This window comes from Eubalaena glacialis, chromosome 1 (genome assembly GCF_028564815.1).
Source record: "Eubalaena glacialis isolate mEubGla1 chromosome 1, mEubGla1.1.hap2.+ XY, whole genome shotgun sequence".
Lineage (NCBI taxonomy): Eukaryota > Metazoa > Chordata > Mammalia > Artiodactyla > Balaenidae > Eubalaena > Eubalaena glacialis.
In genome coordinates, this window is record NC_083716.1 from 150,524,600 (window position 1) to 150,539,620 (window position 15,021).

Sequence of the window (15,021 nt, forward strand, 5' to 3'; positions counted from 1 at the left end):
TGGAGCCTGTGCTCCACAACAAGAGAGGCCGCGATAGTGAGAGGCCCGCGCACCGCGATGAAGAGTGGTCCCCGCTTGCCACAACTAGAGAAAGCCCTCGCACAGAAACGAAGACCCAACACAGCCAAAAATAAATTAATTAATTAATTAATAAAAAAAAAAATGGTACAGGTATATAATTGTGTAACTTTCTGTGCAAGTCTTTGTGTTTGAAATATCTTATAATTTAATATGTATTACACTTGCTTTAACTTAAAAAATATATTTTTTTCTCATGTTCTCATAGCTTGAGTAACCCAATTCAAATTTCCTCATCAGACATTTAAGGGAAAATAAAAGCAAGCATTGACGGGTTCTGTCTTTTGGTTTGAGTGTGTTCAGTGTCATGCTTGAAATCCAGGCTGTGGAAAGTACAAAGCTACTGTAGGAAGCTCAAGTTCCTTTCACAAGCCCCAGCTAGTGTGATTATAATGACTGCATTAAGTAAAAATAATTAGCCAAGCAGCAGGTTGGTTATAAATCAAGACTGTTCAAAAGCAGCAAACGACTCTGAACCAGCGTGAAAGCAAGACTCTCTTTGATGACACAGAATTCTAGGTAAGTCGAAATGAGGTAGGAGAAGAAAGCAGGAAATGAGACCACAGGGAGGAGCGATGTGGCAGCACAAACAGCTGATTCTAGAGAGCGGAGTGGTGAGTTCATAGTTGACCAGGAAAGCCCAGGCATAAAACTGATGAAAAGAATGTTTCATAGGGATCTAGGGCACTGAGAATCTAAACTATAAACCAGGGAGAGAGAACATAATGGAAAGACATATTCTGATATCATCTTATGAGAGTCAAATTGTAGAAAAGTTTCAACTCTGTTACAAAGAATTATGAATCTAGTACAGATCCGTCAAATCCCTAAATGCTCATTTCATTCCTAAAGTAGAAAATGGCAGGCAGAAGGTGAAGAAAGTTTGAAACTGAGATTCTTAATGAAAAGCCCAGAACTGCCACAGTTGGAGTAGTCTACTGATTGTGGTCAGGCGTTCAAATGTGGCGCTGGCCCAATATTGTAATAAATAGTGTAACAGCCTTCCAAGAGTAGTTAACATCAATAGTCTAGTAGAAGTGTGTATATCTACGTTTTAAAAAGCTTTCTTTTATTTGGGCATAGAGTGAGGAAAGAATAAACAACCTCAGGCAAAAAGAAATAATTTTATAATAACTATTAACAACTCATAAAACAAAGTTAAAACTACAATCTTCCCTTGGTATCCACAGGGGATTGGTTCCAGGATCCCTACGGATACCAAAATCCATGGATGCTCAAGTCCCTTAGACAAAATAGCTTAGTACAGTCGGCCTTCCACATCTGCTGATGTGGAACCTGTGGATAAGACAGGCCCACTGTATCTTGCTACAACTGTGAAGGTAGCATAGATTTAAATCTATATTTATACAAAAATAGAATTGAAAGGTGTTTTAAAAATATTTTTCAATTTAAATCCAAACGTGCCAAATGTAGCTTTCGTGGACTCAAATACAACCATCTCAAAATCTAGCTGTAATAAGATGGGAAACTATGTAGTTAATTTAATTTTTAAATTCAAAGTCTCACCATGACTAGATTACTGGACAAAGACTCCTAAACTATATTTCATCTATATCTATTCAAAGTGATTTCAAAGCCTCCTTATGCTAACCTAGAAATGATTACCATACAATTTTTTACAAATATTGAGCATTAGCTGTTAAATTTGCAAGTACTCGTAAGATCTCAAAAGCTACACTGGGCTGACTGCAATAAACATGTGATATTTTGGTAAATATAAAAATCAAATAATTTAAAAAATATTTGCACATTACTGGTTATTTAGTTCCCTATACTACATGTGTACTTTGTTTGTGTTAAGTTACTGTGCTCTGTTTTGTTAGGTGTTTCTATAGTGACTGTCTGTCTCTCTCTCCCTCTCCCTTGCATGTGTGCTTCTACATTGGTTTTATTTACACAATTAAAAGCAAAACAAACCAAATTGTTTAATTTAGGTCAAGGTAAAACAAACTATAATCCTGGAACTTTAGAACTGACAGAAGACAATTAGATATGAAACTATAGATAAATACAAATATTGGTGCTGAAAAATAAGATGTAAGGGCTAGGTGAACTCCAAGAGTAAAAAAGAATCTCCCCCTAAACTGAGCACTGGGCTAAGAAAGTACAGAAGGCAACTGAAATAAAAATGGGTTGCAAATGGAGGTTTTGCAACAACGAATGGGCCAGTTTCTCAACAGCATTTAATGCAAGTCTACACTACAGCCTGCTAGGCCACTTGACATGTGAAATAGTGAAACACATCCCTTCTTCTAGACAAGGCCCATTCTCACCCACAAAGAAACATGTAACTCAGATTCAAATAATAAGGCCTTGGCTTGATAGGGTTAATCTTTAAGGAGTGTTATGTTTCTTTCCCACTCAATAAAGCATCAAACGAGGAACTATCCCACAAGGGTGTTAACGGAATTAGCAAAAATACATGGCATTTCCATATGTATTGAAGACAGAAGAAAGGGGAAAGAGGTGGTCTTTTAGCTCCTTCAGAAATAAGGATTGACAAATGCCATGCTAAAATATGATGTAGAAGAAGTTTCTTTAAATTAAATTAGCACCTGTCCACGGTAACATTTTAGAGTGGGTTTAAGATAAATTAAATGGTAACCCTTGTTCATCCTTTTCCCCATTTTCTGTATGTATGTATATATTTATATACTGGTCTGGAACTTAAAGCAATAATTGTGGCTAGGAAAATTCTATATAACTTTATAACAGAAAATATTTAAATATTTTCTTTTTATATAGAAAAAATGATGTGGATTCATGCTATGGTCATAGAGCAGAGGCTTTGGTGTCAAATAACCCTGGATTCAAGTTCCAGTTCCGCCACTTGTTAGCTGTAGGATTTGGGGTAAGTTACTCCTTGGATCTCATTTTCCTCAACCATAAAATAGGGATAATAAGGAGATTAAATGAAGTAATCGCTATAAAGCCTTTAACACATTTCTTGGGCCATACGGTAAGCACCACATAAATATTAGGCATTATTCTTATTATGATGATTAATAATTATCAGTTTGAACAATGTAACATACCAAAACAGTTAAATCACATCAAAGTGAGGAGGAAGAAGAGTAAAATAGAGAAAAAAAACATTTCATCCAAGAAATTTTTCAGATAGCTAATATAAGTCATTATTCCATGTTGCTTTGGTAAACAAAAATACAAAAGACAAGAGAGCAAAATAGCCAGTAATATAAACTCGTCTGAAAAAGTCCTTGATAAGCGTTATGGACAAACTGGTGACGGATGTGGTTTGATGCTTTGTGAATTGATTATGAAGGTCAATTCCACAAAGTGAGAAATGGTGGTTTTATATACTATAAAGTGATAAGCCATACTGGTTGCATGTCCTGAAGACACAGCTATATGGAGACAGTATTAGAAAAAAAACTCTTAATGACATATTGTTGCCTGTGATTATACATATAGCTCATGAGTATTGTTCAATATAATGGAATTTCAAAGAACCTAAATGATTTTCGTCATTTTGATTTCTCCCAGAAGAGTTAATTAACAGTAGGGTGGAATCTAGCAAATGCATTTAACGCAATTTTTTCTAAGAAGCCTGAAAGTTCTGTCTTTAGTTTGGACAAACTCTGTTTTTTCTAATCAATTACTAGATTAAATGCTTTTTTGCTTCCCCAACAATGCCAAGTTTGGTGCAGTCACCTAAAAAAATAGCCTCAATTAATATTTCATAAATGTTGATAAAAAGGAGTTACACATGACAACTATTACTTTATTTCTGTTTCACTGTTGACATATTCGGGATAGAATCAAATGCATTAAACAAAATGAATACATATGTTCTCCATTTCTGCAATGTTAAGTAATAATAACTGTAAATAAAATAACTGGTCTTAAGTGAAAATACTAATGTTTCAGAAACATGCTAACTTAAATGATTGCTGTCATCTACTAAAACAGAACAGATGCTTTTATTATCTTTTTTCTTTTTCCCCACCATGTTTAATCATGAAAAATCATCATTGGATAAATGAACAATCGTATGTATTTAAGGAGAAAAATGAAGCCTAGAACAATATGAAAATTGCGTTTTATTGTTTCTATTCATTCAATGCTAATAGCATGTGCATACGCTAACGTAAGAAGACGGTTTTATCTTACCTTTCGGATCTGTCTTTTTAGAAACAGTTCTGACTTATGCTAAAGCAATACTTAACCCTTCTGCCTTACCCCTCCATGCTTTTTATAAAATAGCTAACCTGAGGTTATTGACTCTGGGAGCACAGAGAAAAAAACTTTCGCATGTTAGACCCTAGTTGTATCAGAATTGTGTTCAAATTCATTTCACTACGGCCATCTCAGATGATGATACAAATGCAAGAGGTAGGATCCACTGTCACAAAACACTCACCGCAGTTGGCCTCATCTGATGCATCTGCACAGTCTGGATCCTCATCGCAAACCCACAGCTTGGAAATGCAATGTTTGGTAGTTTTACACTGGAAATAGTCTGGAGAGCAGCTGTTTTCGGCTTAAGAGGAAAGCATCCATTAAAATGTAGCTTTGGACAAGAATAGACATTCTAATTAAAAAACAAATAAATGTTTAAGTTAATCAACTGAAAATGTATCATCTTTTAATTAATAAGACCCTGACGGTGATAAGTTTTAACTTTTAATTATCTATAGTGTATTCCTATTACCTGTTCCAGTATAAATAAATAAAACATATTTCTGCAAATGATGCATTTGACAGAAATCAGAGTTTTCAAAACCACCCCACCTTGATTAGATATTTTGAAACTAATCTACAAATAAAGAATTCAGGGTCTTTCAAAAGAATTTTTTTCAGATAAATAAATTTAAGAATTTATACATAAGTGTTTTTGTAAATAGAAAAAGACTAAAATCAGAAGATTTAGTGAATGAGGAAAAAAAAGGCATAGAATTTATCAAAACCTCTAGTTGTGTTGAGATTTTGAGGGAAGAGGTGAACATCTGACTCAAACTATAAACTGCTTCACAAATCTTAGTTTAATGGATCAGCTTCTAGAATGGCTAACCATAAAGAACTGGTACTGACTTTATTCTGAATGTACCATCTTAATCAAATTGCTGGATGACTGCACATTATTTACTAATAAATGTTTTAGAGGAATAAAATAAAACTTCAGCAAGACAGAAATGTTGACAGCAGTTCTGCTGAAAGCTTGAACTTGACAGGTGCTCTATGGCTCAGATCCTGTGTGTGTATGTACGTGTACGTGTGTGTATGTGCCGGCCTGCCTACATGCATGTATGTATATGATGTAAACTGTTCTGCCTCCCATTTTATGTATATTTATTTTTCATGGGAGATTGAAATAAGAGGTGAACAGAATTAAAATTATTTTACAATTGTCTTTTGAAGTAGCTTGTTAAGATACATTAGAAGGAGTATTATTTACAGTTTTTAACAAGTGATTTTGTTAGGTTATTTTGCCCAGAATTTTGTTTCTTATCATACATTCAATATGTTATTATTAAGGAAAAAAAAAATCTCTAATTAAAATGGAGTTGATTTCAAGTAACTAATTAAATCAACAGAAGAAAATTACCTGCAGCTACTTAATATGGTAAAAAAAAAAATCTATATTTTTAAAAAAAGCACCATAATCACCTGTAATTTGTTTTTGCTGCTTCTCTTAAGGACGATGTGGATGAATGCATGTTTTTTCATGTTTGTAATAATCTCCAGGTAGCTTTTAAGTAAAGATCACCCATGTTTTAATTTTCTATATATTTTTATACAGAGTTCCTTAACCATCCCAATAGACATCTAGTTGGAATTATTTGCCCATCATTGCAGTTATATTTTCCACACTGTATAAATTTATGGTGAACAATAATAATTTTTAGACCAATTTCAGCTGGGAGTCAGAGGTCAGAGTGAACAGTTAGAGGTGACTTACGACAGTCCCTTTCATCTTCCTCATCCCCACAGTCATCCTGCCCATTGCATCTGAGGTTTACTGGGATGCATTTCTGGTTCTTGGTACACTTGAACTGACCTGAGAGGCAGACATGTGTGTCTAAAAGAGAGAACAAAAAATGTGGGCTAAAGCCTGTGTCTGAATTTAAATCAGTGCAGGCATAATCAGTTAAGAATTAGATTCGTGTTCCTTAGTTAAGAATGTAGTCACCTACCACAGTTGAGTTCATCAGAATTGTCCCCACAGTCATTCTCTCCATCACAGATGAAAGCGGGCAGAGCACAGAGCCCAGTTCCACACTGAAATCGGCCTGGCTGACATTTAAATTCCGCTAGAGGAGGAAACATACAGGTATCGTGGAATGACAATCTTAGCTCATGACTTCTTAAACAGAGCTTTTCTGACATTCAACATATTTATTATATTATTATATTAAACATATCCTAGAGCACAAAGTGAATGTCTCACATCCAGAGAGCTACTAGTTTCAGATGTGCAGTTAAGCTTTGAGCAGCTCAGATGACCTCCAGATTAGATTTTATAAACTAACAGTAAGAAGAAAGATATTAACAACATATAAATATAAATATATATATTTAAAACATTTAAATGTCTCCTCATTTCAAAGACATGGTATTGAGAGGTTAAGTGGCAGAGCACAATTCATTGTAATTTTTTTAAAAGTTATTCCAATATCACTTAAAAAATTATTTCTTTGATCACTTTGCTGCCTGTAATGTGTTAAGAGAGAAACATCTTCCTTCAATACATATTCCCCAGCATTCCTTAAAGCAAATACTTTCTATAACTATCACATTTTAAATCAGAATTATTGATATTTATTCCTATAATCTTATTAATATATAAGGACAATGTCATAACTGGTAAAGATTTTTATATACCATACATATGTTATTATAATAAATATCTCCTACACGGTAAAGCAGTTTTTGCTATATTCTTTGAGTTTATTTAAGCAATAATAACAATAAAGTAGGATCTATTGAATATCTACTTTGTATCATGCACTGGGCTAGGTTCTTTCACATATAGTTACTAATTGAATCTCATTATAAACTTCTCACCTTGGGATCACCATGACCATTTTATAAATGAGGAAAGTAAGTCTCATGGATTCTAATAATTCACCCAAGAATATACAAGTTTCAAGTGCCGGAGTTGAAGTTTAAATCCACATCTGACTCTGAAGTCTTCTCACAACTTGCAATAAACACTTATCTTTTCACTGATGATCCTAATGTGTGTTACTAATCACTGATTTTGAGATTAATAGTATGCTGTTTATTAGTTCAAATCAGTCAATCAAACATTAATAAATTATATTTTGAACTTTCTTTGGAAGATAAATTACACTTTTATAATTAAAATATTAATTAAAATTTTCTTAACATGAAAAAAAAACTCTCAATATATGCATGGCTTCCATAGAAGTGAGTTCTAAAATGTTGAACGTCATTTACCTTCAATTTACAACATTTATTAATTAATCACACTAAATGTTTAAACTGGGCGATACTTAATTTTCTCATGATCTAAACTTGCATTTCCTCTATTTCCTGTTGCTTCATATATGAGTTCCTTTAATATTTCTTTGCCCATAATTGCTGTTGTATTTTTCAACACTTTATGAACTTATGGTGTATGGATAGTAATTTTTAGACCAATTTCAGTTCGGAGTCAGAAGTAAGACAGAACAGAACATTCTGAGGTGACTTATGACAGTCCCTTTCATCTTCCTCATCCCCACAGTCATCTTGTCCATTACAAGTGAGGTTGTCCAAAACTTTTCCGTAAGAAGGGTTGTAAATATTAAAGGAGTTCCAGTGTCTGTTAAATAACTAAGAAGCCTCTGTGACCTTTAAATGTGTCTCTAGAATGATCCTTGATGCATTAGAGTGTTATAGGAAATAAAATTACAAACTTATGATGCCAGAGAATTCTTGATGCATCACTCTTAACTATATTTGCATAAATAACATTATTGCAGTTTGAAGGTATGTGAACCTGGTATCAAGCTTTTCTGCTTTTTCAGGTGAAATTATAGGTATTGTCAGTGGCTCTTAATACCTGCAAATTTTGATGATGCAGCTACTCAAAAATGAAGTCTAAACACTCGACAGACACACGTACATCATTTTCCACCTCAACATGACTCTCAAAATAAAATGTCATGCCTACAGATGTTCAAGCTGTTAACCCGTCAACTCCAAGAAATAGATCATTTACTAAAAGATCACAGAGATAATGTCACCAATAAAAACACTTAGTATTGGTATTTAACCAGGATAAGGATCATACAGAGACTCTTAGATACGAGATGCCTCTTTGGTTCCCTTCAAAAGACATTAAAGTTATATTTGTTCACCAAATATTCTGAAAGTGGGTAAATGTAAAAAGTGTGTTATACTAAAGCTGTAGTTAATTTTTCATATGAGTTTGGTTACAGCATGAAATTTCAGTCAAGATTAAAATTAGAGTTCAGGAGCTGTAAATATTTTAGAAGGGAGAGCATTGGGTGCTATTGACTTTGTCTGAAGGTCATTATGGGGATAATTCCTCAAAAAACACTTCAGTAAATCTGGGCAGGAAAGGTCATCTTAAAATGAGAACTAAAGTGACACATTCATTCTTATTTCTATAAATTACAAAAATACGTTGTATTTACTATATCACAGAACAGTTTATTGTGAGAAAATTAATAAATTTTACTGTGTAAATCTCAATTGGCCACTATAATTTCTCGTTCCTTGATTTTTTTTTTAATTCAGTAACTTAAGAATAATTCAGGCATAATAGTATACCTATGTCATACAGATACTACTCTTCATATATTGTCCATCACAGTGAAAACAAAAACTTTATTAAAAAAAAATCAAAGGGCAATGGACCTTTCAGAAAGAGAAAAATAATATTAGAAAAGCAATGACTTTTAAAACTTTTTCTTTCTCACTGAATATATTATTTACTGATTTCAAACATATAAATGAGATATGCAAAAAAACTTCAAATGTTTGATATACTTGGTAGACCAGAGAGATGGAATACAGCTCATCCAAGTAATTATCTAGAGGTCCTAAGTTTGAAACAGCTTTGTAATTATGTGGTGGAAAGTTCTGTAGCAGAAAGTAGCTGGCTTTCACTAAGACAGTATACTTCTTTCTTTAGTGCAAGCCTAAGGATCTTGAACTTGATTGTCAAGACCAAATCAAGGCAACCATCTACTGGGATGTTGAGGGAATTATCATGATTGACTACAAGCATCTTCAACTTGACAGGACAGTATTAGAGTGACCCATGGAGTGAACTATAAAAGGTTAACAAGGAAAAGTCTGCTGATTGTCCATTACAACCTAGGTTACCAAAGATAGCTTAAAAAAATAGCACCTAACCATGCCAATGACAGTCAAATGTCAAGACATAATTGGTAGTCACTTTAAGGCAACTACTAAGAGCATAGTAAATTGACTAACAGCCAACTAATGACTTACATTGGAAAAATCTGACTTTTAAAGAATTTTCAGTATTTTAATACTGACAGAAACGTTGAAGGACCGTATCCCTTAAAGTCAAGATTTCAGTCATTGAGTGGCATTCTGAAAACTTGCCCATTTTTGCTTCTGATTTAATGATATCTTAAGTCAAAATCATGCTGATTTTTACTCTCCTGATTGTTACATGAAGAGTTTAGTTATTCTACAAGTAAAAAAGAAATTGAGAAAGAGAAAACTAATACAAAGTGCTGATGGTGTCATTGTAGATGTAATAGTGATCAGAGACATACACAGGACATTGCAACAATTTTTGCTGTATTTTTAACTCCTGACATAAAACCTTTCTGTTTCAATTTTGGAAAGCTATCAGAAGACAATACTTAAGATCTAGCTTCAATTTTCCAGGTCTGGGATGTAAGGAGCTCTAAATTCTAAATTCCTGCATCTGCCAGTGTACTCACGACAGTCATCTGGTTCGTCAGATCCATCACCACAGTCATCCACGGTGTCACATTTCCACCAGAATGGAATACATTTATCAGTTTTGCAACGAAACTTTGAAAAAAAGAAAAAAAAAAAGATTAAAGAACGCTACTCATATATAATGGATAATTAAAAACGCACTAGGACAGAGCAGCCTAGCCTCCTCTCTTGCTGCAAATGTGAACTGTGGTGGTCTTAGAGCATTCCACAGTAGGGAATAAGTTCACAACAAGCAGCAAAATGACCATCCAGAAAAGCACACTGTTCAGGAAAACCTGTTGAGATTTCCTGAGCACAGACAAGCTCACGAATTTACTTACTGTCTATGGCTGCTTTCTCACCACAACAGTTTAGTACTGCTACCCAGACCATGTGGTTCACAAAGCCTAAAAATAGTTATTACCTGGCCCGCTACAGAAAAATTCTGCTGAACACTGAATAGGGCTAAAAATCATCAGAGATACCAGGAAGAGGTATTGAGTTGAATTCATTTAGTTAATTTGAATTAAGTTAACTAATTTAATTAATTTGAATTATTGTTCCTGCTAACTTCACTACTGGCCAACCATACACAGTGACCAAGAAAGCTCAGCCAATCTAAGATCTCAGACCACAAACTTATCCTTTTCTCAGTAACATTCAGTTCCAAACGTACCCTCATAAGATAGAAGAATCTAAAGAAAATCGCACTTTCCATACAGAGAGCACATGCATCTGAAATAGTTGCCGTGAATAAAAACAAGCAATAGTTAAATTTAGTAGATTTCTTCTAGTACTTCAAATTGTTTTCTTCTTCTGAAATTGAAAATATTAGATATTTTCTAAAATGTATTCATTTTCTTTTTGAAGTGTTTTTGCTGTAATTCTCATGTGAGTGACTAAAAGCAAGGTGGCATTTATCTTAGCATGTTGCATGCCAGGCAGATTTGTAACACAGAAATATATAACCCAGGTTCAATTTTCTCTAATGAAAATGGATTAGCAAGCTAAAAATTTGTTCATTTTACATGCTGTTACTGTCTTCAAGTAAGACAGAATGTGATGCTAGCCTTTACTGAACCTGTCTGGATATCATGGAGCTGACTCAGGGTAGATATATATATATATATTTATATTTATATTTTAAATAAGAGAGTAATTTTTTTGCCAGTGGCACTGTAAGAGGGAATAGAGCACTGTGAATCCAAGGGAAGATCTCCCTGTTCAACTGATTTTCCCATATTTACTTAGCCTGTGGTCATGTTTGTTGTGGTTTTCGTAAATTACCAAAAGAAAAATATTACTTTGATAGATAGGCTTACTCTGAAAGCAATTGCCCTGAACATTAAACATTTCCAGTCATTACAGTATATCAAAATATATAAGTAAGATGATTTCAAGTCTCCTGAGTATATTCAAAGTCTTTCCAATCAAGATTTGAAAAATATCTGAATTTTTAATATTAAAAATATTTTTAATTTTACATATTATTTACACATATTTTTAATTTTACTAAATATTTCTGATTTAAATAAACACCCACTGTTGGAATGATAGATGACACAATGATTTTGCTCACCATTTCATTTTTAATAAGAACATAAAAGTGTTTTGAGTTAAGGGAAGGCCAGGGTAAAATATATTTATTATTACTCTTTATGCTAATCCACATTTTATTCATTACTCTCAGAGGAAGATTTCTTCTATTTTGTGTCTGGGGTTTTTTTTCATACTTAAATACAGTAACTTTAAAAAGATAAATGCTAAACATAAATACAAAACATTCTTCATGGTAAATGCTCTCCAAGACTAATATCTTCATAAAATAAATTGCAGACTGCAATCATCACCCACAAGAAGAAGCTATAAAGAAACTCCTAAATGCATGTCTACTAAGTGGATACATGGATAAAATGCAAATCCTACATATAGTGAAGTTTACTCAAAACAGGAAGAGTCTCCACTTAAAAATAAGTAAATTCATTTTAAATTTACTTTTATAGTTTTCTAATTAAAATGATTTAAATGTAATATTTGAAATGATTTGCGCCACAAGAATTGGACCTAACCTTGATTTTTACCAGATTTTCATATGTTCATTTCCAATCCTAATAGAATTCTTATTGGTGTGATTTGCCTATTTTGTTAAAAATCAATAATATTTGGGGGTGTATCACTGGCTGCAGTAATTAGATCATAAACCCAAAATCCCTTAGTAAGATAAATTTAAAATGCAATATTTTTTATCAGAATGCTTAATGATATGATTCTGAAGTACATAAATTATTCGCTTCATTTTAATATTTACCTCACTAAAAATTGTTGCTATGAACTGACTTTTCTCCAAGAAGTATACAGTAGATCTTTTTTTCCTCCCATTGTATCAGAAAAGAATCGGAGATAAAATGACTGCATAAACCACAGGACTTACAGGGACAACCACTAATTGACTGTGTTAGCTGAGATGTTACTCTTCGTTAACTTTTTTCTTAAAAATGAGACAAATGAAGTGATAACCGTTTTTTTCAGGAAGTACTGAAAACAAAGATATCTGATCCACAACATTCTGTTGTTACTGTACTGTCTTGCTATTGTTGGTTTTTTTTTTAATTCATGTAAAACACTATTGGGGGTATTTGAAAAATTATAAATATTTTAGTCATGTTATCACTGATACCAAATTGAGAGGTAATTTAGTTATATGAATAATACTTTTCTAGGTTGATTTAAGTTTTCATTTAATTGACTGATCAGACTTTTTGCCTTTGAATACATACAATCCTAGGTTTTTCTATTTAATAATTTGAAACATCTTATTCCTTTTATGACTACAGTGAGGCTGATGTTTTACTATCTATGTCCTGCTGTTTGAGATTTCAACTGTGTGCCAAACATCCTTTGGCTTTACTTTATTTCCAGTCAGCTAATGAGGCCCACCACACTGTAAGGGGCTTAGGCAGGTGTCATTTCCACTAAGTTACCCATAGCCTCAGTGTTGGGCCTCAACAGAGTGACCCTGGTCTGCTCCAAATCAAGAGAACAGAGGTTATTTCAGAATAACCCAGAGGTTAAATTGAAAATCTGTCTTAACTAAACAAAATTAACAGAAATTATAATTAAAAAATTTTAAAGATGTGACTTCTCCCTTAAATTTTACCTCTAGTTTGCTTATTTTACCTCCCATAGTGACAAATTTCTAGTTCTCTAAAAATAATTAATTTTGTTCACATAAATACTTAGGAGAGTATAATTAAAACAACGCAGTTGTAAAGAAAAAAAGAGACTGTGACCTGTGCTTTCAACTAGACATCAGAACCTCCTGATGGCAGCTCACACTAATTGCACACATACTCAAGTATATTCTACTTGCACTAGAGGGCTAGGGTAATAACAACAACACTTACTATAACCCAGGAACTTTTCCCATGTAATCTTCATAACGGTGGCCTGGAAATATTATCATTCCCATTTAAAAGATGAGAAAACAGAGGCATCAAGTAGTTAAGTAACAAAGCCAAGGTAATTCAGCTTATTTAAAGCAGTCAGGGTTATGGTCAAAGTGAGTCTGGCTTCAGAGTCTATGCCCTTAACCACTATACATACTGCTTCCTGGAAGAGGTTGGATCTTTTTCGTTTATATAGTTCTTTATTGTATGATCCTCATAGTCATAACTTAAGAGGCAAATTGAGCTAGAATTAGCTTCTCTTTTTGAAAATAAGCACACCCTAAGAGAAATTCAATCTCTTGCCATGATGTCACTGCTAGAATTGGAAAACTAGCAAATTCAAAACACAGAATTCTAAGAATAAATTTAGTCATGTTAAAAAAACAAATCACATGATTTCCTTTACAATCTTATCTTAAACAAGATAGTTACTCAAATATAAAAAATTAATTTTATAATGTCATATGACTTTTGTTCAAATTTTGAAAGTAATAAAGTCCATGCAACTACCATTAAGTAGAAAAATTAACTTCTGAAATAGCTTCACTGAAAATAACTACATTTTGAAGAAAAAGAGATTTCAGAAGGAAATTATTTAGATCATATAATTTTTCAATAAAAATATCTAGAAAATTACTTTTTACAAACTTATCTTTTCCATATCACTTACTCTGAAGAATGACAGAGAGGGAGAGATGGTGATACAGAGCAGATTATCTAGGAAGATTTTTTTCTTTGTTTAAACTGCATATATCTTAGTCTTAACCCTATGCCTCAATCGCCCTGGTATCTTGGAATAGGTCAAATCTCCCCTGATGATTCTGCTATGCCTGCTCATGATTTGCACCATTATTCTGTGTGGATCGGTGTAAGAATGGTTTTCATTTTTGTTTTTGTCTTCTTTTAACCTCTACGCGTACTTCCTAAATTCCCATTTTAACAATATGTATCAAATTGCTTTTCCCTTACTCTGTGACCCTCTCTACAATGTATGGAATGTTTATCTAATGCTATGCCAAACAAAAAAAATGATGTTTCAAAAATGGTTTACGTGAATAAACAAAACACAGGCAAAACCTTTTTAACAACTTGCTCATACATGCCATGAAATGATTTCTAGACCTCCACTCACCTGACTGGCTGTGCAGTTGGATAAGCAAGTCCTGTTATCAGCTGCAAGATAGAAGTTGGTAGGACATGCGCAGGTGTGAGTCTTTCCAGGAGCTAAAAGGCACAGATGACTACAACCTCCATTATTTGTCATACAGAGATGTTTGGAGACTACAGATGAGAAAGAAACAACAACAACAGAATAGGATAATCAAGACCAATAATATAACGCGGGATGAGAGATTGGACATTTAAGCTTCATAACTTGTATTTGAATACAACGTTGTAATCAAGAACTCATCAAGATTATAAATATAATTTTATTTTGTTAAAAATTCTACTCATCATCCTATGACATTTATTTTATCATTAAATAATTTTAAGAATGTATCTCCACAATAGCAAGTATTTTAGTAGGAAAAAAGTGTCCATCAGAAAAACAAACAGAGAC

General features: G+C 33.2%; 1 protein-coding gene across 1 annotated transcript in view; it reads right to left on the reverse strand.

Annotated features, from left to right (window-relative positions):
- Positions 1-15,021, reverse strand: part of LRP1B (LDL receptor related protein 1B) — a gene marked incomplete at its 5' end in the record, with an annotated part of 1,521,642 nt that overhangs the window by 194,961 nt on the left and 1,311,660 nt on the right. Inside the window, 5 exons of the mRNA XM_061199746.1 lie at positions 4,481-4,600; positions 6,020-6,139; positions 6,255-6,371; positions 10,014-10,107; positions 14,593-14,741. Coding sequence (XP_061055729.1) covers positions 4,481-4,600; positions 6,020-6,139; positions 6,255-6,371; positions 10,014-10,107; positions 14,593-14,741 — 600 coding nt within the window. The remainder of the gene's footprint in view (positions 1-4,480; positions 4,601-6,019; positions 6,140-6,254; positions 6,372-10,013; positions 10,108-14,592; positions 14,742-15,021) is intronic.